Below are 25,454 nucleotides of genomic sequence, written 5' to 3'. Positions count from 1 at the left end.
GCGCTTCGGGTCATAGGTGCAGGAGAAGGCCATTCGGCCCCTTGAGCCAGCGCCTACATTCAACACGACCATGTCTGGGAAAATAACTGCAGATGCTGTTTCAAATCGAAGGTATCACAAAATGCTGGAGTAACTCAGCGGGTCAGGCAGCATCTCAGGAGATTCTCTGAATGCATTCAAGAGAGAGCTAGATAGAGCTCTTAAGAATAGCGGAGTCAGGGGGTATGGGGAGAAGGCAGGAACGGGGTACTGATTGAGAATGATCAGCCATAATCATATTGAAGGGTGGTGATGGCCTACTCCTGCACCTATTGTCTATTAAGAGAAGGAATGGGAAACGTTTCGGGTCGAGACCCTTCTTCCGACCTTTTTCAATCTGATTATGGCTGATCATCTAAAATCAGTGCCCCGTTCCTGCTTTCTCCCCATATCCCTTGATTCCCGTCAGCCCTAAGAGCTAAATCTAACTCTCTCCTGAAAACATCCAGTGAATTTGCCTCCACTGCCTTCTGTGGCAGAGAATTCCACAGATCTCTGGGTGTAAAAAATAATAAATCCTCATCTCAGTCCTAAATGGCCCAGGTCGAGACCTTGTTTCAGACTGAGCGTCAAGGGAGAGGGGAACGAGAGACAGACGGTGATGTAGAGAGAGATATAGAACACATGAATGAAAGATATGCCAAAAAAGTAAGGATGCGAAAAGGAAACTGGCCATTGTTGGCCGTGGGCTGGGTGAGAACGAGTTACAGACAATGATGTGCAGGAAAGAACTGCAGATGCTGGTTGAAATCGAAGGTAGACACAAAAATGCTAGAGTAACTCTGGGACAGACAGCATCTCTGGAGAGAAGGAATGGGTGACGTTTCGGGTCGAGACCCGGTCTGAAGAAGGGTCATGACCCGAAACGTCACCCATTCCTTCTATTCCATTCTATTTTATTTTAAGGAAATATGGAATGGTTGATTGTTAACTGAGGGGAAGGTAATTTTTTACTGATCAATAAGTTAATCAGAAGGACAGCTGATAATCTGAAGAAGGGTCTCGACCCAAAACGTCACCCATTCCTTCTCTCCAGAGATGCTGCCTGTCCCGCTGAGTTACTCCAGCATTTTGTGTCTGAGTTACTCCAGCATTTTGTGTCTATCTTTGGTGTAATCCAGCACCTACAGTTCTTTCCAACAAATTTAATCAGGACAGTGAAACTCGTTGGAGAACTGGGTGGACAGAGGAGGGGGGGGGGGGAGAATGCAAGTGTTACTTGAAGCTGGAGAAATCAATATTCATACCGCTGGGTTGTATACGAGATAAGAAAAAAAAAACTACACTATCCCAGCCCTGTAGGCACTGGGGACCTTGGACTTTATTTCGCATTATATTGTTTTAAATTTATTGCATTTGTGTTGTTTGTTATTCTATCTATTGAGTGTTGAGTTTACAGAACTATTGTGCTGTTGCAAAGCAAGAATTTAACGAGGATCTCAAAACACTTTTGATGAGGTACTAGAGGGGCAATTAATGAGGGGACACAAGGAACTGGAGACACTGGAATCTGGAGCAAAACACAACGTGCTGGAGGGACTCAGCGGGTCAGGCAGCATCTGTGGAGGGAGTGGACAAGGAGAGAGTGGAACCTCTTAAGAATAGGCAAACTTTGAGGAGATTCTGCAGTGGAGCAGTAAAATGGATGCAGAGAGAAGGAGCTACCTGTTGCATTTATGCAGAGTTTGATTGCACTCATGTATAGTGTGATTTGACTGGTCAGCACAAAACACTTTTCACTGTATCTCAATATAATAAACTTAATGTGGATACCACTTAATGTGGAAAAGTGTGTGGTCGTGCACTTTGGTGGGATGAATCAAAGGGCATTATTATCTACATTACATTGTACTCAAAATGCATTATTATCTTACATTTGCAGTTTCTCTACATTATTATCTAGATGTAAAGAGACTGTAAATGAGTGGACTCGAGAGAGAGAGATCAGGGTGTTCTTGTGAAAGAGACACAAGTTGGGATGTACACAGCCAGTAACGTGGCAAAAGGCATATTGGCCCTTAATGTGAGGGAGTTGTTTAAAACTAGACAAGCGCTGTGACAATGGTACAAGACGTTGGTGAGACCGCGTCTGGTGTACTGTGCACAGATGGAGTCCCCTTGTTTAAAAAGGTATCTATTGCCATATGAGGCAATGCAGAATAGATATGCTAGTTATTTCCGGGGTAAAAAGATTGTCCTATCGTGACTGATGGCGCTCATGTTAACATGAGTAATAAACTACATGAGATAGCTAATACATTTTTAAAAAGTTAATTATTAGATATTTTTTGAAAGAAATGGGTGGTGGGTGTATGGAACGAGCTGCCAGAGGAGGTAGTTGAGGCAGGGACTATCCCAACATTTAAGAAACAGTTAGACAGATACATGGATAGGACAGGTTTGGAGAGATTGGAGGGAGGCAGGTGGGACTCGTACAGCTGGGACATATTGGCTGGAGTGGGCAAGTTGGGCTGAAGGGCTCTATGACTCCCACTGCAGTAAGAGTAAAGGAGCCTTGATTACAATTACACGGGGCCTCTTTGAGACCACGCCTGAAGCACCACTTAACCCTGGAAATGAAAGACTGGAGGGAATGCAAGGAAGCTTCAAGGGACCGATCTCAAAGACAAAGGGATTGATCAGTGAGGAGAGATTGAGTGTGCCTGGACTAGTTCTCCATTGTGGCCATCATTTGTTTAATTTAAGAGTTGAGTAAAAGATAGGGGACTCGTCCCTTCCCCTTCATTTGGTCGCTCATCAGAGATTTTATCTGTTGCGACGTTTAGAGATGTTAGAACTATTCACCGTGGACCTGAGCAGGTTAATATACTTTTACACGAAATTTGAGAACAACATTTTTTCTACTGGATGGGGTGAAGGTGGAGCTCTAAGGCCAGTGATTTAGAAAAGGAACAAAGACATGTTTTCACTTAAAGTTCTTACGATGTTGATATGTAAAGGTGGTGGAAGTCAGTGCCATAGATACTTCCAAAGGGATTGAAAAACTACCTGCGCATGGCAAACTGATTGACTCACCCAGCCAAAAGCATTTGAATATAGAAGTTGGGAGGTCAAGTTACAGTTGTATAAGATATTGGTGAAGCTACATTTAGAGTACTGGGTTCAGTTTTGGTCACCATGTTGTAGGAAAGATGTTGTCAAGTTGGAAAGTGTGCAGAGAAGATTTACGAGCCTGTTGCCAAGATTTGAGGGCCTGAGCTGTAGTGGGCTAGGTTGAGCAGCAAGGACCTTATTCCTTGGAGTGCAGGAGGATGAGGGGGATCTTATAGACGTGTACAAGATCATGAGAGGAATAGATTGGATAAATGCACAGTCTTTTGCCCAGAATTGTGGAATCGAGAACCACAGGACATAGGTTTAGGGTGAGGAGGAGAAAGATTTAAAAGGAACCCGAGGGGTATTTTTTCTTTACACAAAGGGTGATGAGCATTTGGAACAAGCTGCCGTAGGAGGTAGTTGAGGAAGGTAATATCACAATATTTAGGAGACATTTGGACAGATACATGGATTGAATACTTTTAGAGGGATATGGGCCTTACGCAGTCAGGTGGGACTAGTGTAGATGGGACATGTTGGGCAAGTTGGACCGGAGGGCCTGTTTGCACTCTGCACAAATACCAGGATACAGGATGGCCTGAGGGCTTATTCAGAGGCAGAAAAAGTGTTAAGGCCAGGAGCTGATGATTTCAAAGCTTTTAAATTCCCTGTCCTCCTGAGGTTATGAACACCCGACCTTTAGACCCCCCCCCCCCCCCCCCCCCCAGACAGCAAGTGGGGAGACCAGTGGGATGGACGGGTATTTGCTGCCTTCTGCTGGGCCTTCTTCCTCAGTCTCCAGTCACGATAATCACGGTCCAAGTAGAGCTGGGAGACGGTGGCCTTCTCCTCTGCTGTTTGTGCAGTGCTATTGAAGCACCTACACTGTTGCCACATAAATAAAAGTCGTGCTTTCCCACGTAGACACAAAATGCTGGAGTAACTCAGCGGATCTGGCAGCATCTCAGGAGAGAAGGAATGGGTGACGTTTCGGGTTGTCAGGGGATGGGGCGGGACAAAGAAAGAATGTCGATGGAGAGAAGAGGAGAACTTCTTCAAAGTTGACGTTCCTATTCACAGTGCGAATTCCCCTCAAGGCACGTCAACCTTGAAGAAGTTGTCCTCTTCTCTCCAACTACATTCTTTCTTTGTTCCGCCCCCTCCCCTGACATCAGTCTGAAGAAGGGTCTCGACCCGAAACGTCGCCCATTCCTTCTCTCTCCAGAGATGCCGCCCGACCCGCTGAGTTACTACAACATTTTGTGTCCACTTTCGATTTAAAGCAGCATCTGCAGTTTTCTTTCCTACACCTCTTGTCCTTTTCCAGTGCGTGCCCACGACTCTGCCCAGAGACCACCGCTTGTCACGGTCGGTTCACTTGCAATGAGGGCAGTGAACAACGAACTGAAGTGGACAGTGGGCCCCTGCATGGAAATGGATACTATGGAGTTGTCCTGCAGCTTCACATCCTCCCAGTGACATTGGTCAGGGGCATCAGACAGCGGGGGGGGCAGCTGGACCCTGGTACACTACCCATGGGGAGGGAGGGAGGGAGGGAGGGAGGGAGAGAGCTCCATCCTCACTTGACATTGCCCCCTGCGCTGCCGGGACTCACCGCATTTATCGAGTCTCTTCCCCAAAGGCCATGATCTTTCCCTCCAGCCTCTCAGTTCAGATCAAATATAAACCGGGTAGAACAAGGGCAAGCCGAGATGCAATGAGAGCGGTGAGTGTGACGTCACAGTGGCACAGGCGGTCTCACAATGGGTGAGGTGGCAGAGTGGCAGTGGCAGGTACGGGCAAGGCAAGGGCCGCCAGCACTCAGTAGCAGGGTGGTCAAGCCACCGCCCCGACATCCACACGCCATGGACGTTGGCCCGGTGAAGAGTTTCATCCTCGCCACGGCAACACGGGGAATTTAAAATCCACGCAACGTAAATCAGAACAATAATCAAGTAGCTGGGAGGGTTCCCGAGTAATAGCAGAATTTGGCCGTTTGTCCCATTGAGTCTACTCCGCCATTCAATCATGGCTGATCTATCTTTCCCCCTCTAACCCTATTCTCCTGCCTTCTCCCCATAACCCCTGACAGTCCAAGGACATCCAGGGACAGCCGGGACATCCCGTATGTTGGGCTAAATTAGTTTGTCCCGTACGGGACAAGGATGCTTTCTCAGCCCCAGAATAGAAGCATTGAAGGATCCTCAGAGACACTCTGAATTTCCTCAGCTGTCTAAGGTGGTAAAGGCGCTGCTTTGCCTTACCCACCAGTGCGGCAATGTGCGTTGCCCATGTCAGATCCTCTGTGATGTGGACTCCCAGGTATGATGTCAGATCCTCTTTGATGTGGACTCCACCAATGGCAGAAGCACGTGGCCGCTGGCTGGGTGAGGTCACATGGGGCGCGGGGCGGTGACGTCACCTTGTCCCGTATTTGGGAGCGAGGAAGTTGGCAACCCTACCCTGACACCCGCACTCAACAAGGATTGATTAGCTGGTTAGTTCCCAGAATGGGAATGAAGATGTAAAACTCCACATCCTTCTGCGATGTCCTTTCAGAACAAAAAAACCCTCGTCCTCTGTGGGCTTGTGTGACACCACACCCATGGGATGGTCAACACACAATCTGGTCACCAGTAGAAATGAACGATAAATGCTGGACAACAGGCAGCTCTGCACTACTCTGCGTGTGAAACATTACCCCATGATGTTTCGAGAGATAGCATGGAAACTTTGGCCCACCGAGTCCACGCCAACCATTGTTCACACTAGTTCTATGTTATACCACTTTCTCATCCACTTGATTGTGGATGATCAGCCATGATCACAATGATAGGTACAATCTGCAGTTGTACAGGGCCCTAGTGAGACCACACCTGGAGTACTGTGTGCAGTTTTGGTCTCCAAATTTGAGGAAGGACATTCTTGCTATTGTGGGAATGCAGCGTAGGTACACCAGGTTAATTCCCAGAATGGCGGGACTGTCGCGTTGAAAGACTGGTGCGACTAGGCTTGTATACACCGGAATTTAGTCGGATGAGAGGGGATCTTATTGAAACATATAAGATTATTAAGGGATTGGACACACTAGAGGCAGGAAACATGTTCCCAATGTCGGGGGAGTCCAGAACCAGTTTAAGAATAAGGGGTAGGCCATTTGAAACGGAGATGAGGAAAAACTTTTTCAGTCAGAGTTGTAAATCTGTGGAATTCTCTGCCTCAGAAGGTAGTGGAGGCCAATTCTCTGGATGCTTTCAAGAGAGAGTTAGATAGAGCTCTTAATGATAGCGGAGTCAGGGGGTATGGGGAGAAGGCAGGAACGGGGTATTGATTGTGGATGATCAGCTATGATCACATTGAATGGCGGTGCTGGCTCGAAGGGCCGAATGGCCTCCTCCTGCACCTATTGTCTATGTTTCTATGTCACTCCCTATACACTAAAGGAAATTTACAGAGGGCCAATTACAATACAATACAATACAATACAATATATCTTTATTGTCATTGTACAGGGGTACAACGAGATTGGGAATGCGCCTCCCATACGATGCAATAAATGAGCTAATCAGTATAAATTTAGACAACCGAATGAAACAAAATTAGAAACATTTTAAAAACAGAATAAAGTGCAAGTAGATCTGTGCCGGATCACTGTGCGATGTGACCATCCGGCTCAGCAGGACCGGTTCATAGCAGCTATGGCCCTGGGGATGAAGCTGTTCCTGAGTCTGAAGGTGCGGGAGTAGAAGGCCTTGTAGCGTTTGCCCGATGGTAGAAGTTCGAACAGACTGTTGCAGGGGTGTGAGGAGTCTTTGCGAATGCTGGTGGCTTTTCGGAGGCATCGTGTGTTGTAGATGTCCTCCAAGGCTGGTAGCTGTAGTCTTCTAACCTACTAACCAACCTAGAAATGGTGCTTGAAGATGATTTTGACATCTCGTCCAAGTAACGCAGCAGCAGGTCAGGCAGCATCCGTAGAGGGAATGGACCGACGATGTTTTGGGTCGGGACCAGACTAAGTAGATCCATATTGAAGCTACCGTTACAATTCATATTAAACACACCCACTGCATTCACAGAACAGGTTAGATGCAAGCTGATGCTACCTCTAAGGTAGACACAAAAAGCTGGAGTAACTCAGCGGGTCAGGCAGCATCTCGGGAGAGAAGGAATGGGTGGTGTTTGGGGTCGAGACCCTTCTTCAGACTGACTGACTGTTACCTCTACATCATGCACAGATGCAGTTTGCAAATCAAATGGAGAGTAGAGCACTGCAATGCCACATGAAAGCACAAGGGGGCAGATGGAGCCTGGCCTGTTGAGTACAGCTCGCAGTGCAATAACCAGTCAAGGTTTACAAGGATATTCTTTACAGAGAGATCAAGCACAGGCTCGGCGATTGTTTCGCTGAACACCCCCGCTTAGTCCACTCAAACCTACCCGATCTCCCGTCTGCTAAACACTTTAACACCACCTCCCATTCCCACACTGTCCTTTCTGTCCTGGTCCTCCTCCACTGTCAGAGCGCAAATTGGAGGAACAGCACCTCATATTTTGCTTGGGTAGCTTTCACCTCAGTGGTATGAATATAGACTTCTCCAACTTAAAATAACTCTTGCTTTCCCTCTTTCTCCATTCCTCCCCCTTCCTAGTTCTCTGACCAGTTTGACTGTCCCCCTCATTAAATTCTACCTCTGTATGATTTGTTGTTACCTTCTTCTAGCTTAACAATGATCTATTCTACATTTTCCTTGATGTCTCTATTTCACACCTTACACTTCCTTATCTCTGTGTCTCCTTCTCCCCCGACTCTCAGTCTGAAGAAGGGTCTCAACCCGAAACGTCACCGGTTCCAGAGATGCTGCCCATCTCGCTGAGTTACTCCAGCATTTTGTGTCTACTGATGAGGATGTTGCCAGGACTTGAAGATGTGAGCCGTAGGGAAATGTTGGGCAGGCTGGGTTTGTATTGCTTGGAGCGCAGGTGATCCTACAGAAGTGTACAAAATCATGGGGGGAACAAATAGGGTGAATGCACAGTCTTTTACCCAGGGTGGAAGATCAAGACCCAGAGGACATAGTTGCAAAGTTTAACAGGAACCTTCAGGGCAACTTTTTCACTCAGAGGCTGGTAAGTGTTTGAGACGATCTGCCAGAGATTGTTCTATACTGGAGGCAGGTACTATAACAGCACTTAAAAGCCATTTGGAATTCAATGGTTTTGTATGGACAAGAAAGGTATATATGGGCCCAATTTAGGAAAATGGGACTAGCATAGATGAGGCATCTTGGCAGGCATGGATGCATCGGGCCGAAGGGCCTGTTTCCGTGCGGTATTACTAAGTACTCAAGGGTCTGAGACAGCAGGGAGTAGATCGAGAGTAAATCACCATTGAGCATCAAACCAACCTGGCGCAATAACACCATAGCGTCGTTATTCATTAAATTCCCTTTATATAAAACAGTTGCACACATAATAAACTGAACTGGATATTTTATAAATTTGAAAATCTATTTATGGCATAAATCCAAGGTGCAGTGAAATTCATTTTTTTTGTATACAGTTCAGTACAAGTACATTTCAGATAAGCATTTCAGATGCAAGCGTACAGCAGTAGTAAACTGAGACGGTATACAGTTTGGCACCATTTTCAAGTCGCAGTTGTTGGAAGTGCGGGGATCACGAGCTGACCACGAGGGTCCGTTGTCCTGGCGGCGTGGCAGGATGCGGTCCACGCGCTCGGCCTCTTGGAGCGGCGCCCCGGTTCAGCCGAACCTCAGGCAGGTCCCCCCACTGAGGCCGTGCACTCCCTCCCTCCCTCCCTCCCGCTGCTGGTCTGCTCACCGGCCCTCCAAGTAGGGTCGCCAACTTACGGGACAACGGGTGACGTCACTGCCCCGCCGCGACCTCACCCAGCCAGCGGCCACGTGCTCCCGCTCTGGACAAGGTGACGTCACCGCCCCGCGCCCCACGTGACCTCACCCAGCCAGCGGCCACGTGCTCCCGCTCTGGACAAGGTGACGTCACCGCCCCGCGCCCCACGTGACCTCACCCAGCCAGCGGCCACGTGCTCCCGCTCTGGACAAGGTGACGTCACCGCCCCGCGCCCCACGTGACCTCACCCAGCCAGCGGCCACGTGCTCCCGCTCTGGACAAGGTGACGTCACCGCCCCGCGCCCCACGTGACCTCACCCAGCCAGCGGCCACGTGCTCCCGCTCGGGACAGGGTGACGTCACCGCCCCGCGCCCCACGTGACCTCACCCAGCCAGCGGCCACGTGCTCCCTCTCCACCAATGGCGGAAGCCATTGGTGGAGCGGGAGCATGTGGCCGCTGGCTGGGTGAGGTCACGTGGGGAGCGGGGCGGTGACGTGGCCGCTGGCTGGGTGAGGTCACGTGGGGCGCGGGGCGGTGACGTCACCCATTGTCCCTTATTTGGGGGTGAGGAAGTTGGCAACCCTGCCAATACGGGACAAGGGCGGTCCCGTACGGGACAAACCAATTTAGCCCAAAATACAGGATGTCCCAGCTAATACGGGACAGTTGGCGACCCGACCGCCAGGAAGGTTCCCGTGGGCCCTTGATCCATAGTACAACAACATTTTTAAGCCCATAATTACCAGTCATTGGCTCATCTAATTCCAAAATATATTTTCTTCCTCAATGTTTCATGTTTCCATAGGAAAGAAAACCAAGGGCATTTGCACAACTTACATAGGAACACTGATAAGATGGGAGATATGAGAAACTGCAGATGCTGGAATCTTGAGCACAAAGCAAAGACAATAGACAATAGGTGCAGGAGTAGGCCATTCGGCCCTTCGAGCCAGCACCACCATTCAATGTGATCATGGCTGATCATTCTCAATCAGTACCCCGTTCCTGCCTTCTCCCCATACCCCCTGACTCCGCTATCCTTAAGAGCTCTACCTAGCTCTCTCTTGAATGCATTCAGAGAATTGGCCTCCACTGCCCTCTGAGGCAGAGAATTCCACAGATTCACAACTCTCTGACTAAAAAAGGTTTTCCTCATCTCTGTTCTAAATGGCCTACCCCTTATTCTTAAACTGTGGCCCCTGGTTCTGGACTCCCCCAACATTGGGAACATGTTTCCTGCCTCTAACATGTCCAACCCCTTAATAATCTTATACGTTTCGATAAGATCCCCTCTCATCCTTCTAAATTCCAGTGTATACAGTTTTCACAGTAGGCGAGGAGTGGAGCAGGGTAAAAAAAGGGTCGCGACCCGAAACAGCATAAGGGACAAAGGGTGACGTCATAGCCCCACGTGACTGCCCACCACCCCACATGACCTCACCCAGCCAGCGGCCACGTGCTCCCGCTCCACCAATGGCGGTCGCCATTGGTGGAGCGGGAGCACGTGGCCGCTGGCTGGGTGAAGTCATGTGGGGCGGTGGGCGGTGACGTCACCCATTGTCCCTTATTTGGGAGCGAGGAAGTTGGCAACCCCTACTCATGCGGGACAAGGGCGGTTCCCGTACGGGACAAACCAATTTAGCCCAAAATACCGGATGTCGCGTCTAATACGGGACAGTTGGCGACCCTATCTGTCCTCTACCTCCACACATGCTGCCTGGCTCGCCGTGTTTCTCCAGCACTTTGCGTTTTGCCGCAAGAAGGAACATCGAGGACAGATGACACGCAATATTGCACCTTTCTTATTTGCACAAAAGCTCTTCACCTCAGGGGTAATTAAAGGAAAAAAAATGTTTGAACAGGTGCGGTAAAATTTGGTGAAACGGTGGATTTTAAAGAGAATTCGCAGTAAGATTCCAGGGAGATGATTCCAGAACCATTACACCTGTAAACCTAGCCATTCTCACCTCCTCCCATCTCAAACATTCACGGAAATGCTGAGAGGTTCTTCGATCTGAAACATTAAACCCTGTTTCTCTCTCCACACACACACCGCCCGACCTGTTAAACAAGTCCAGCATTCTCTATCTTTGCTTCAGATTTTCAGCATCTGCAATTTATTTTTACCCTTGCTCTCATTTCGAGTACTGACCATGAAACATTGAACATATTGAACAACTTAAATAAAAATAAATTATTTACTGTTAATGCTTTCTAAAATATCATACTGTAACCAATTGGCAACTTCCATTTTGATCTAGTGGCTAAAGAATAGACTGAAACTGTAGAAAGTTCTCTTCATTCGGGAGGTTAAGGCTTGTCTCTTTGTAATTGTCCCGTGTATGTAGGACGGTGCTAGTGTACGGGGTAATCGCTGGTTGGCGTGGACAGGCCTGTTTCTGTGCTGCATATCCAAAGCCAAAACTTCATAGCTCCGTCTCATTCGTTTTTGCCTTGATATTGCCCGCAGCATCATTGAGCTCCATGTCCTTCAGTATGTTGAGCAGCGTGTTGTGAGAGGCTGTGTGGCCCGCTTTCTGCAGCCAGGTATTGAGCATCTGATAGTGCGCCTCTTCAATGTTCTTGCTGTTGTTCTGCTCGGCCGTTTCAATCTCATTTTCAGTCAGGTCAAGTTTCCGCATAAACTGCTTCCACTTTTTAATAGGTACCTCTTCAATAAAGAACATGAAGCTTTGTCTTAAATCTGGAAGCAGACGAAACAAATCGTTGTAGAAGAGTACCGCTCAGGAGCAGGCCCTTCGGCCCACAATGTCTGTGCTGAACATCTTGCCAAGTTAATCTCCCTTGCCTGCACTTCATCCATATACCTCCATTCCCTGCCTTTCCAAAAGCCTGTTGAACGCCACTATCGTATCTGCTTCCACCACCACCCCAAGCAGCGTATTACAGGCACCTTCTGTGTAAAAATACTTGGCCTGCACATCTCCTTTAAACATCTCTCCCCCCTCCCCCCCCCCCCTCCTCTGACCATAAAGCTATGCTCTCTCCAGTCTTTGACGTTTCCACTTTAGCTTTACATTCGGTCTATTTTATTCAGCAACCACTAGGAGAAACCCCACACATAGGGTTGCCAACTTCCTCACTCCCAAATACCGGACAAGGTGACATCACCGCCCCGCGCCCCACGTAAACCTCACCCAGCCGGCGGCCACGTGCTCCCGCCCCACCAATGGCAGCCGCCAGGCTGTGACCTCGGAGCAAGATCTTTTAGGGAATTAGAGGCCAACGTAATTGTGGAATCTGAATGCCAGGATTAGAACTTGAACTCCCAGCTCTTCAGAAATAGACGAGAAACTAGAAAAAAGTTTTCAATTCTAACCCCTGCAACCAAAACCCAACGTTTAAAATCAATATGTTGGAAATTTACCTTCTATATCCATGGCTTTGTTGTGTAAACAATGATGCCTATTGGCTACCTGTTTTTAAAAAAAAGCACAGAATGAGCTGTTAAATATCTGTTAAAACACAGAAACATTCAGCACAGAAACAGGTCCTTTGGCCCAACTCATCCACTCAGATCAAGATGCCCCATCTAAGCTAGTCCCACTTCCCCGTGTTTGGTCCATATTCCTCAAACCCTTTGCTATCCATGTACGTCCAAATGTCGTTTAAGGAGCAGAAAAAAACCTGCAGATGCTGGTTAAAATCGAAGGTGGTCACAAAATGCTGGAGTAACTCAGCGGGTCAGGCAGCATCTCAGGAGAGAAGGAATGGGCGACGTTTCGGGTCGAGACCCTTCTTCAGACTGATGTCAGGGGAAGGGGAGGGACAGAAAGAATGTAGTTGGAGAGGTGAGGAGAACTTCTTCAAAGTTGACGTACCTATTCGCAGTGCGAATTCTCCTCAAGGTATGTCAACTTTGAAGAAGTTCTCCTCTTCTCTCCAACTACATTCTTTCTTTGTCCCGCCCCCTCCAATGACACCCCGAAACGTCACCCATCCCTTCTCTCCCGAGATGCTGCCTGACCCGCTGAGTAACCCCACCATTTTGTGTCTACCAAACGGCGTTTAAATTATGTTAAGATACCTGGCTCAACCACCTCCACTTGGAAGGCCGTTCCACGTACCCACCACCCTCCGTGTGAAAAAATGGTGCCTCTCAGGTTCGTATTAACTTGTTCTTTAGTAACTTGTCAGTTTCTTTGTTGAACTAAATTTAGGCGCATGTTGCAATCAAAAGCGCTTAAACAATTGGTTGGGCAGAAAGTTAAACTGTAAGAAAGAGGACTGGCCCTCTTTCCACTCTCACTTTAAACTTTCAGTATGTCCTCTGGTTTTGATCTGGCTATAGGTGTCTGTGCATTTACCCTGTCTACGCACCGCATGATTCTGTACTCCTCTCTAAGACCAATAGTATTCACGACCCCAACAGGTGACAACGATCAAAGTTCAAATCTTGGACTTCCATTTGCTGGACGAACAGAGGTCATGTAATAATGACACAACAACAGACCTCTGATCCACTAATTATACCCCTCCCCAGTGTTGCAGTGCTAATTTTCTAGGTGCCAGAGCTGTCACTGGCGCCCGAGCTGTCACTGGCGCCGGAGCTGTCACTGGCGCCGGAGCTGTCACTGGCGCCGGAGCTGTCACTGGCGCCGGAGCAGTCACTGGCGCCCGAGCTGTCACTGGCGCCCGAGCTGTCACTGGCGCCCGAGCAGTCACTGGCGCCCGAGCTGTCACTGGCGCCCGAGCTGTCACTGGCGCCCGAGCTGTCACTGGCGCCAGAGCAGCCACTGGCGCCCGAGCAGTCACTGGCGCCAGAGCAGTCACTGGCGCCCGAGCTGTCACTGGCGCCCGAGCTGTCACTGGCGCCAGATCTGTCACTGGTGCCAGAGCTGTCACTGGTGCCGGTGCGGCCGCTGTTAAATTCCCCGCTGTTTATTTTGGCTTTGTTTTTTACAGCGGTGTCGGAGCGGCGCTCCGGTGAGCTTCGGCAGCACCGCATCCCCGCCCCTCCCGTGTCTCTAAAGCACCACGGACTGCTAGAAACTTAAATAAACTTAAATAAAACAAATATTAAACGTGAATTAATTCTTAGGGCAAAGCTTGCGGGCTTTGTGCGCGCAGCGGTTAGCCAGTTGTACGTGGAAGTCCTGGCGAGGGTCTGGGATCGGCGTTGCCCGCCGGGACGAGGCCCCACTTTCCCGCCAGAACATGTGACACGTCTGTAACACACCATGGAGTGAGGGGAGAGCAGAAAAGGCAATGTCTTCAGGGGGAGGTGTTCATGATGTAACCTTACCGTGTCTACGTGAGAAACTGAAGGCGTATTTCCAGCGGGACACCTCCAGTGCCTGGCTCCGCTCTTCTCGTTGCCCATGGCTCCACAGCTACATGGCGAGGTAATGTTGAGAACACACGCAGGATGTCCAGAGCCATCCACTCCATTTTGTCCTATCAAAGAGTTATCCCCTTGGTCCAATGGCAGGTCCACAATCCCGCCTTGGCCAGTGCCTTGGACACAGGTTCCAGCTCCGTGTTCAGGTGACGCTCCGGGGAGTTTCTGAAGTAAACTCATCTCCTCAGTCTGAACCTGTTCATCGTCATTGTCCACATTGTGGCCAGAGGCGTCCAAAGAAGTTCCTCCTTCTCCACCTGTGCCCGAGCGACTATCATTTACCTGGAAGAGATGGTGGATCTCAGACCTGTATCACTTGCTGATGTACACCCAGGGTTTAGGACAGGTCAGGATAAGGTCATAAGTGATAGGAGCAGAATTAGGCCATTCGGCCCATCAAGTCTACTCCGCCATTCAATCATGGCTGATCTATTTTTCCCTCCTAACCCCATAACCCCTGACACCCGCACTAATCAAGAATCTATCTATCTCTGCCTTACAAACACCCAGTGACTTGGCCTCCACAGCCTCCTGTGGCAAAGAAATCCACAGATTCACCACATTCTGCTAAGTTGTAAGCTGCCCAAGCGAAATATGAGGTGCTGTTCCTCCAATTTGTGTTTGGCCTCACTTTGACTTGGGTATGCCTGGATATGAAGGTCCCCTCTTCACCCCCCCGCCCCCCAGGATCTCTCCACTTTGTCGAGATTTGCATCACCCCAGTTTTATTCCCCGTTCCCCAGCCCCGATAATTGCCCTCCGTGCCTCTGCAAACAAGTCAATAATCAGACGAGACTCGATCAATACAAGTGTTTGGAGATGCGGTCAACAAACAATGATAGACACGAATTGCTGGAGTAACTCAGCGGGTCAGGCAGCATCTCTGGGGAGAAGGAATGGGTGACGTTTCGGGTCGAGACCCTTCTTCAGACATGTACTTACCACTGCTCCCTGCACCGTTCCATTCTCAGGATCTGCAAAATGGAAAGATGATATTACCAGAGCAGCACAACATTATAAAGAACATGCACTGTACACGTGACAAGGTCAGCAGTCGTTGTCCAATGTTAGTCACTACACTAATGGCACGGTGGCGCAGTGGTAGAGTTGCTGCCTTACAGCGAATGCAGCGCCGGAGACCCGGGTTCCATCCCGACTACGGGTGCTGTCTGTACGGAGTGTGTACGTTCTCCCAGTGACCTGCGTGGGTTCCCAGGGCGGAAATGCCGAATACCAGAGAGTACAGGTTTAAAATGAGACAGAGATTGTTTAACAGACATTTGCTGTACCAGTTATTTTTACACAAAGAGTTGGAATATGCTGCCGGGGGAATTGGTAGATGTAAATGATGTAAATTTAAATGAATTTAAAAGAGAGTTAGATAGAGCTCTCAGGGCTAGCGGAATCAAGGGATATGGGGAGAAGGCAGGCACGGGTTACTGATTGTGCATGGACAGCCATGATCACAGTGAATGGCGGTGCTGGCTCGAAGGGTTAAATGGCCTCCTCCTGCACCTATTTTCTATGTAGATATATTTACTTTAGGCTTACCGCAAGGAAGTAGTCCCTTCGGCTCTGAGTCCATGCCAACCATCAATCACCCACTCACATTCGTTCTATATTTAGATTTAGATTTAGAGACACAGCGCAGAAACAGGCCCTTCGGCCCACCGGGTCCGCGCCGCCCAGCGATCCCCGCACATTAACACCATCCTACACCCACTAGGGACTATTTTTACATTTGCCCAGCCAATTAACCTACATACCTGTACGTCTTTGGAGTGTGGGAGGAAACCGAAGATCTCGGTGAAAACCCACGCAGGTCACGGGGAGAACGTACAAACTCCGTACAGACGGCGCCCGTAGTCAGGATCGAACCTGAGTCTCCGGCGCTGCATTCGCTGTAAGGCAGCAACTCTACCGCTGCACCACCGTGCCTGCGGTGAACCCACTTTCTCACATGAGGGGCAAATTGACCGACAAACCGGTACATCTTTGGGACCGGAGCACCCGGAGGAAAGCCTCCCCTCACTGGGAGAACTTGCAAACTCCACACAGACAGCACCTGTGGTCACAGGTCTCTGGCGCTCCACCACCCATTTTAAAAAATCAACGTTTCAGAGGTATTTAAACATAGAAAATAGGTGCAGGAGGAGGCCATTTGGCCCTTCGAGCCAGCACCGCCATTCATTGTGATCAGGGCTGATCATCCACAACTGTGCCTGCCTTCTCCCCATATGCCTTGATTCCATTTACACAGAGAACAGAGGGATACAGACTACATGCAGGGCGATGTGTTTAGCATTGTGGCCAGCACAGACATCATGGGCCGAATGGCCTGTTGCTGTACTGTACTGTTCTATGTTCAATGACTTGGGAGACTCCAGATGCTGATGCCACACGTTACCCAGGCAAAAACAGAAAATGCTCAGCAGGTCAGGCCACAACTGTGGTGGGAGAATCTGAGGCAACTCTCCTGGTCAGACGCCCTTCGTCAGAGGTAGGAAGGCGACAAGAGGAACTGGTTAGGCTGCCGGATGGGTAGAGGACGGGTCTGATAGCTGCACAAAACCATGGTGACCATGGGAAGGGAGTAGCTGTAAACATTGTCATCTGGTCAATGTGTGAATGGGAGCCATTTTAAGGCAGGAACAGGGACAAAAGAACAAAAGAATGTGAGTGTTGTGTAATGCAGAGCAGAAGGACAAGCCAGGCAGGTTTAGCCGGAGCACATCAGAAACATGCAGAGAGCTCAAAACAATCCTCGCCAAAATCACAGGCGGGATCAACCGACCAAAATATCACCGTTTGTTCCCTCCCTAGATGCTGCCCAACCATCATCTGACTGCAGATTTCCTTCCTGCTCGTCACCCATTCAGTCATTTAGAAAGGGGATTGAGCAACTAGATCTCCTGAACTTGGTCACAAAGACCCACTGCAAAATGTAATCACCACTCTACTCACTCCGACCTGTGCGAGATAGATAGCCACTTACGAGGTGTTGGCACAGTAATCAACTAGAACCAGAACCATTCCTTAAATACCTGTCCCTAAATACCACCAAGACCAAGGAGCTAATCATCAACTTCCATAGGCCGCATAACGGGAAATACGCCCCGATCTTTATCAACGGGGACAGTGTGGAGAGAGTGTCCAGCTTCAAGTTTCTGGGCACTCACATTTCGGAGGACCTAACATGCTCCAATAACACTGCTGAGCTGGTCAAGAAGGCACAGCAACGACTGTTCTACCTAAGAACACTGAAAAAGTCTGGTCTACCCCAACAGCTGCTGACGACATTCTACCGCTGCATCATAGAGAGCATCCTAACGCATGGCATCCCTGTGTGGTATCTCAGCTGCACGGAGGCAGAGAGGAAAGCTCTTCAGTGGGTAGTCCATAGAGCTCAGAGGACCATCGGAACACAGCTACCAGCCTTGGAGGGCATCTACAACACACGATGCCTCAGAAAAGCCACCAGCATCCACAAAGACTCTTCACACCCCTGCAACAGTCTGTTCGAACTTCTACCATCGGGCAGACGATACAAGGCCTTCTACGCCCGCACCTCCAGACTCAGGAACAGCTTCATCCCCAGGGCCATAGCTGCTATGAACCGGTCCTGCTGAGCCGGATGGTCACATCACACAGTGAACCGGCACAGATCTACTTGCTTAAAACTGTTACAATTTGTTTAGTTGGGTTGTTGTTTAAATTAATTAATTTATTGCATCGTATGGGAGGCGCATTCCCAATCTCGTTGTACCCCTGTACAATGACAATAAAGATGTATTGTATTGTATTCTCTCCTGAGATGCTGCCCGACCCGCTGAGTTACTCCAGCACTTTGTGGGTTTGGTCAAGATTGTAGCACCTGCAGTTCCTCGTGCCTCACTAATGCATGACTGACACAGACCCCACTTTGTAGAATTCAATGTGGACACATGGAACTGCAGATGTGGGATTAACAAAACAACAGACCAAGTGCTGGAGTAACCCGCTGAGATACTCCAAGTGTTTTGTAGAATTCAGGGTGGAGTCTCAATTTTTAGCTTTTAGAGATGCAGCGGGGAAACAGGCCCTTCGGCCCATCGAGTTTGCACTGACCACTGCTCCACACTCTAACACTATCCTACACACACTAAGGGACAATTTTTTACATTTACATTTACCAAGCCAATTAACCTACAAACCTGTACGTCTTTGGAGTGTGGGAGGAAACCGAAGATCTCAGAGAAAACGAAGATCTCAGAGAAAACCCACGCAGGTCACGGGGAGAACGTACAAACAGCACCCGTAGTCGGGATGGAACCCGGGTCTCCGGCGCTGCAAGGCAGTGACTCTACCGCTGTACCGCTCAAAGGTCAGGGGGTGTGGGGAGAAAGCAGGAACGGGGCACTGATCACGGTGAATGGCGGTGCTGGCACGAAGGGCCGAACGGCCCACTCCTGCACCTATTTTCTATGTTTCACCCGTAGTCAGGATGGAAGCCGGGTCTCTGGCGCTGTGAGGCAGCAACTCTACTGTTCTGCCACCGTGCTGCAGTATGTTAGTGCTTAATAATGTTCACTGCTATTGAAGAGAGAGTGTGTGGTGGGAGCCTGGGACTGCCGACAGGGCCACTGCCCTGTCCCACAGCACGCCAGCTTCCGTGAGCTTCCCTCACCTGGAGAGTCCCCTGTGTGCCAGTGCCGACATATCTTGCTGTAGATACCTGCAGAAAATAAAGGACAGGCTTTGTTCAGCAGCAAGCTGGTTGCTTGACATCCAGCTGCCCAGCAACTCTGGCCCTCATGCACAGCGCTGCGTTGCCAGTTCTGTGGGCAGGTCATGGCTCCCACTCCCACTGTGTACACCACCAAAATAATATTGACAGGCATAGATAGAGAGGATGTTTCCACGGGTGGGAGAGTCTAGGACCAGAGGGCACAGCCTCAGAATTAAAGGGCACTCTTTTAGAAAGGAGGTGAAGAGGAACTTCTTTAGTCAGAGGGTAGTTAATCTGTGGAACTCATTGCCACAGAGGGCAAGTCAGTGGATATTTTTAAGGCAGAGATAGATAAATTCTTGATTAGAACGGGTGTCAAGGGTTTTAGATTTTTTTTAACAGATTTTTTAGTTATAGAGATACAGCGTGGAAACAGGCCCTTCGGCCCACCGAGTCCGCGCCGCCCAGCGATCCCCGCACATTAACACTATCCTACACTCACTAGGGACAATTTTTTTTAACATTTACCCAGTCAATTAACCTACAAACCTGTACGTCTTTGGAGTGGATGGTTATGGGGAGAAGGCAGGAAAATGGGATGAGGAGGCAGAGATCAGCCATGATTGAATGGCGGGGTGGACTTGATGGGCCGAATGACCTAATTCTTCTCCTATAAGTTGTGAGTCAGGAGCGGGGTTGGTGGGGTGGTGATGAGGGGACTCGGGAGCCTGTGGGGTAGCCGTGGCATGGTGAGGGTTGGGACTGGGACGGTGTGCACTGCCCGCTGAGAGGGCAAGGGGTCTGGAGCCAGCGGGCACACGGAGGTTCGTCCATTAATTCAGATACCCACCAATCTGCTGGAACTGCGGATATTTCTTCCAAAGGCAACGCCCGGCGAGACCGAGAACGAGACCGAGAATGATAGGCAGCACGATCACAAGCGCCAGCATTCCCCCTGAAATCACAACACGCACAGGTCAATAACACGCTTATACTGGGTACAAAATCATGAGGGGAATAGATCGGGTAGATGCACAGAGTCTCTTGCCCAGAGTTGGGGAATCGAGGAACAGAGCACATAGGTTCAAGGTAAAGGGGAAAAGATTTAATAGGAATCTGAGGGGAAACTTTTCCACACAGAGGGTGGTGGGTGTATGGGACGAGTTGCCAGAGGAGGTAGTTGAGGCTCGGACTATCCCAACGTTTAAGAAACAGTTAGACAGGTACATGGATAGAACAGGTTTGAAGGGATATGGACCAAATGCCGGCAGGTGGGACTAGTGTAGCTGGGGCATGTTGGCCAGGTGTGGGCAAGTTGGGCCGAAGGGCCTGTTTCCACACTGTGTCACTATGACTAGTGTAGATGGGGCACGTTGGCCGGTGTGGGCAAGTTGGCCGGTGTGGGCAAGTTGGGCGAAGGGCCTGTTTCCACGCTGTGTCACTCTGTGACACCTTGCTGCTATACACAGCCACATTCAAACACACATCGACAAGGCACTCACCACTAATCTGAGGTGGATCTTCGTTGAGGGTGACCTTTGCACACACTGTGTTGGACGTCGGCGTACAGTTGATCTTAACACTCTCACCGTCTGGGCAGCTGGAAAAGCAATCCACATGAAGGTCCAGGTTCAGGTGTATTATTGTCACCTGTACCGAGGTACAGCAAAAAGCTTTTGTTGCGTGCTATCCAATCAGCGGAAAGACAATACATGATTACAGTCTACCACTTACAGCGTGTCGATGCATGATAAGGGAATAACGTTTAGTGCAAGGTAAAGCCAGCAAAGTCCGATCAAGGATAGTCCGAGGGTCACCAATGAGGCAGATAGTATTCAGCACTGCTCTCTGGTTGTGGTAGGATGGCTCAGTTGCCTGATAACAGCCAGGAAGAAACTGTCCCTGAATCTGGAGGTGTGCGTTTTCACACCCTAACCATAACCTTACTAACCCTACCTCTTGCCTGATGGGAGAGGGGAGAAGAGGGAGTGGCCGGGGTGAGACTGGTCCTTGATTATGCTGCTGGCCTTACCGAATCCCAAACTGCTGGAAACACATGGTTGACTGTGATCCGTCTGCTTTCTGCACGAGTGGGTGCAGCTACAACCATTAGCAAGTGTCACGGGCATTGAAGGCCTGTGTATCAAACCCATACTGAGTATCACAACCCATGCTGTATCTGTATATGTGCACACAAGGGTACCTGCCCCCTCATTAGAAGGATGAGAGGGTATCTTATCGAAACATATAAGATTATTAAGGGGTTGGACACGTTAGAGGCAGGAAACATGTTCCCAATATTGGGGGAGTCCAGAACCAGGGGCCACAGTTTAAGAATAAGGGGTAGGCCATTTAGAACGGAGATGAGGAAAAACTTTTTCAGTCGGAGAGTCGTAAATCTGTGGAATTCTCTGCCTCAGAAGGCAGTGGAGGCCAATTATCTGAATGCATTCAAGAGAGAGCTAGATAGAGCTCTTAAGGATAGTGGAGTCAGGGGGTATGGGGAGAAGGCAGGAACGGGGTACTGATTGAGAATGATCAGCCATGATCACATTGAATGGCGGTGCTGGCTCGAAGGGCCAAATGGCCTCCTCCTGCACCTATTGTCTCCCCTGACATCAGTCTGAAGAAGGGTCTTGTCCCGAAACGTCGCCCATTCCATCTGTCCAGAGATGCTGCCTGACCCGCTGAGTTACTCCAGCATTTTGTGTCTACCGTTGATTTATAACCAGTATCTGCAGGTTTTGCCTATACGAGCACACACGTGGAAATGCCCAACATATGTGCAAGGAGTGGAGCCACGGGGCAGCCGAGCCTGACTCACCGGCTTTTACATGAGTGGCATATCTCACAGGGCTGATTGACCATGCAGTATCGCCCCTCTCCACACTGGCACACCGCGTCCTTGCTCGCGATGCACGCCGACACCTGCTCCTGATCTGTGGAGAGACACACACACAGCAGCAGTCACTAAACCTGCAACGCCATCAAAGCCCCACCCCGGCCATCCCTCCTCCTCCCCGCTCCCGTCCGGCAGAAGGTGCAGGAGCTTGAAACCGCGCACCGCCAGACTCAGGAACAGCTTCTGCCCCTTCTGCCCGAAGAAGGGTCTCGACCCGAAACATCACCCATTCCTTCTCTCCCGAGATGCTGCCGGTCCCACTGAGTTGCTCCGTCCGGCATTTTGTGTCTATCTTCCCCTCTGTTATCAGGCTTCCGAACGGTCCTTCCGTAAGCTAGGCTACTGTCCGATTCACCTCTAGCCCATTGTTCGGGACTTGCCCGCGCCGCCACCTTCTACATGTCTCCACCTATATCCTTTCTTTGTCCCGCCCCCCTGACATCAGTCTGAAGAAGGGTCTCGACCCGAAACGTCACCCTTTCCCTCTCTCCGAGATGCTGCCTGACCTGCTGAGTTACTCCAGCATTTGGTGATACCTTCGAGTTCTACCCCATTGCGGACATGTGGAACTGATGCGCTACAATGCTGGGAACTATATTCTACACTCTGTATCTTCCCCTTTGCTCCACCTGTTGTACTTGAGTTTGACTTGATTGACCTCATGTATAGTGTTGTCTGATCTGATTGGATAGCATGTGAATCAAAGCTTTTCACTGTACCTCAGGACAGGTGACAATAATAAACCTGGGCGTAAACAGAGAGATGCTCCCACTGCTCTTACACTGCCTGACCCAGGGGCAGGGAACAACCTTTCAATGCCTCTCCCATCGCACGGTGCTCTCTCACCCCCGCCCCTCCCCTCCCCTCCCACAGCGCAGCCCCCCCTCACCCCCGCCCCTCCCCTCCCACAGCGTGGCCCCCCCCCCTCACCCCCGCCCCGCCCCTCCCACAGCGTGGCCCCCCCCTCACCCCCGCCCCGCCCCTCCCACAGCGTGGCCCCCACCTCACCTCCACCCCTCCCACAGCGCTGCACTCCTACACCCCCGCCCCTCCCACAGCGTGGCTCCCCCTCACCCCCGCCCCTCCCACAGCGCGGCCCCCCTCACCCTGCCCCTTCCACAGCGTGGCCCCCCTCACCCCCTCCCCTCCTACAGTGCGGTCCCCCCTCACCCCTCCCCTCCCACAGCGCGCCCCCCCCCCCTCTGTACCACCCCCTCCAGAGACGGCCACTACCAAGCAGACCCCGACTGTAACCACACTGCTTACCATCCCGACAAACCGTGCAGGTAATGCACCTAATCAGTCCGTTCTCAAACGCTGTGAATCCCTCCATGCAGGACGCACACTTTGCTTTCTCTTGATCTTTGAGGCAGTGCTGAGTGACGTACGTCCCTGTGAACACAGGGCGCGGTGAGAACCAAGGCACTAAAGGCTCAGGTTTAGAGACACAGCGCGTAAACAGGACCCCCGGCCCACCGGGTCCACGCCGACCAGCGATCCCCGCACACTAACACTGTCCTACGAGGGACAATTTTACATTTGCACCAAACCAATTAACCTACAAACCTGCACGTCTTTGGAGTGTGGGGGGAAACCGAAGATCTCGGAGAAAACCCACGCAGGTCACGGGGAGAACGTACAACTCCGTACAGACGGCGCCCGTAGTCGGGATGGAACCCGGGTCTCTGGCGCTGCACGCGCTGTAAGGCAGCAACTCTACCGCTGCGCCACCGTGATGCCCTAGGGATGCCTTTGGGATTTGTCTCACCTGTGGGACAAGGGGGTGGGAGAAGCTGGCATACCCCACGTTACCAGAACCATGCCTGGATTAGGGGGTATTAGCTGCAGGGAGGGATTGGACACACTTGGAGATTTATTTTCTCTGGAACGCTGGAGGTCGCTGGCGGAACCTGATAGAAGTATATAAAATGAGGAGAGGCATAGATGGGGTAGACAGTCAGAACCTTTTACCATGGAGAGAAATAACAAACACTACAGGCCAGAGCTTTAAGGTGAGGGGGACAAAGTTCCTCTCTGGTGGGTGCCTGGAACTATGTGGACAGCTTGATTGTAATCATGTATTCTCTTTCCAGGAGCAAAGAGGTCCTTCTACAGTTGTACCGGGCCCTGGTGAGACCGCACCTGGAGTACTGTGTGCAGTTTTGGTCTCCAAATTTGAGGAAGGATATTCTTGCTATGGAGGGCATGCAGCGTAGGTTCACTAGGTTAATTCCCGGAATGGCGGGACTGTCGTATGTTGAAAGGCTGGAGCGATTGGGCTTGTATACACTGGAATTTAGAAGGATGAGGGGGGATCTTATTGAAACATATAAGATAATTAGGGGATTGGACACATTAGAGGCAGGAAACATGTTCCCAATGTTGGGGGAGTCCAGAACAAGGGGCCACAGTTTAAGAATAAGGGGTAGGCCATTTAGAACGGAGATGAGGAAGAACTTTTTCAGTCAGAGAGTGGTGAAGGTGTGGAATTCTCTGCCTCAGAAGGCAGTGGAGGCCAGTTCGTTGGATGCTTTCAAGAGAGAGCTGGATAGAGCTCTTAAGGATAGCGGAGTGAGGGGGTATGGGGAGAAGGCAGGAACGGGGTACTGATTGAGAGTGATCAGCCATGATCGCATTGAATGGCGGTGCTGGCTCGAAGGGCTGAATGGCTTCCTCCTGCACCTATTGTCTATTGTCTATTGTCACTGACTGGTCAGCATAGAAACATGGAAAAACAGGTGCAGGAGTAGACCATTTGGCCCTTCGAGCCAGCACCGCCATTCAATATGATCATGACTGATCATCTAAAATCAGTGCCCCGTTCCTGCTTTCTCCCCTTATCCCTTGAACGGGGCACTGATTTTAGATGATCAGTCATGATTGTATTGAATGGCGGTGCCGGCTCGAAGGGCCAAATGGCCTCCTCCTGCACCTGTTTTTCTATGTTTCTATCCCTTGTTTCTATCTACGTTTCTATCATATCCCTTGATTCCGTTAGTCCTAAGAGCTAAATCTAACTCTCTCTTGAAAACATCCAGTGAATTGGCCTCCACTGGCCTTCTGTGGCAGAGAATTCCACACAGATTCACAACTCTCTGGGTGGAAAAAGCTGTCGGCTGTACGTTGGAACAGGTGACAATAATAAACTAGACGGGGCATTGTGGGAGGCCTGGATGTGTTGGGGTGATGGACCAGTGTGTGGTCTGTGTGACTCTGGGAGAGGAGCAAGGTCTTCACTTACCAGCTGGACAGTTTCGGCAGCACAGCTCCCTCCTCACCCTGTAGTATTCCTCGGTCTCACAGTGATCGCCAGAGTGTGCCCGCCTTTCGAGGGCCAGCACCTCGGCGTGGGCCGCGAGCAGGAACAGCCCCAGGACAAGAAACTGAATGGGACAAGAGTGCGTGTGAGAGAGGGTGACTGAATCCCACACAACACCTACTTAACTTTCTGCATTAAAACTGCTTCACCATAGACCGATTCATCAGAGTTTGGGCCGCGTGGAAATATAAAGC

At 50.2% G+C, this 25,454-nt stretch overlaps 1 protein-coding gene across 1 annotated transcript in view; it reads right to left on the bottom strand.

Annotated features, from left to right (window-relative positions):
* Nucleotides 1-10,565: 10,565 nt before the first annotated feature.
* LOC144610420 (tumor necrosis factor receptor superfamily member 10B-like) overlaps nt 10,566-25,454 on the bottom strand; it is a 28,618-nt gene continuing 13,729 nt past the window's right edge. The window contains exons 2-11 of the mRNA XM_078429077.1: nt 25,183-25,324; nt 23,208-23,333; nt 21,864-21,978; nt 20,542-20,639; nt 19,890-19,994; nt 18,998-19,045; nt 15,274-15,305; nt 14,236-14,613; nt 12,358-12,406; nt 10,566-11,673 (exon numbers count right to left, since the gene is read on the bottom strand). Coding sequence (XP_078285203.1) covers nt 11,396-11,673; nt 12,358-12,406; nt 14,236-14,613; nt 15,274-15,305; nt 18,998-19,045; nt 19,890-19,994; nt 20,542-20,639; nt 21,864-21,978; nt 23,208-23,333; nt 25,183-25,324 — 1,371 coding nt within the window. The 3' untranslated portion in view covers nt 10,566-11,395. The remainder of the gene's footprint in view (nt 11,674-12,357; nt 12,407-14,235; nt 14,614-15,273; nt 15,306-18,997; nt 19,046-19,889; nt 19,995-20,541; nt 20,640-21,863; nt 21,979-23,207; nt 23,334-25,182; nt 25,325-25,454) is intronic.

This window comes from Rhinoraja longicauda, chromosome 36 (genome assembly GCF_053455715.1).
Source record: "Rhinoraja longicauda isolate Sanriku21f chromosome 36, sRhiLon1.1, whole genome shotgun sequence".
Classification (NCBI taxonomy): domain Eukaryota; kingdom Metazoa; phylum Chordata; class Chondrichthyes; order Rajiformes; family Arhynchobatidae; genus Rhinoraja; species Rhinoraja longicauda.
This window is presented reverse-complemented; position numbering and strand designations above follow the sequence as displayed.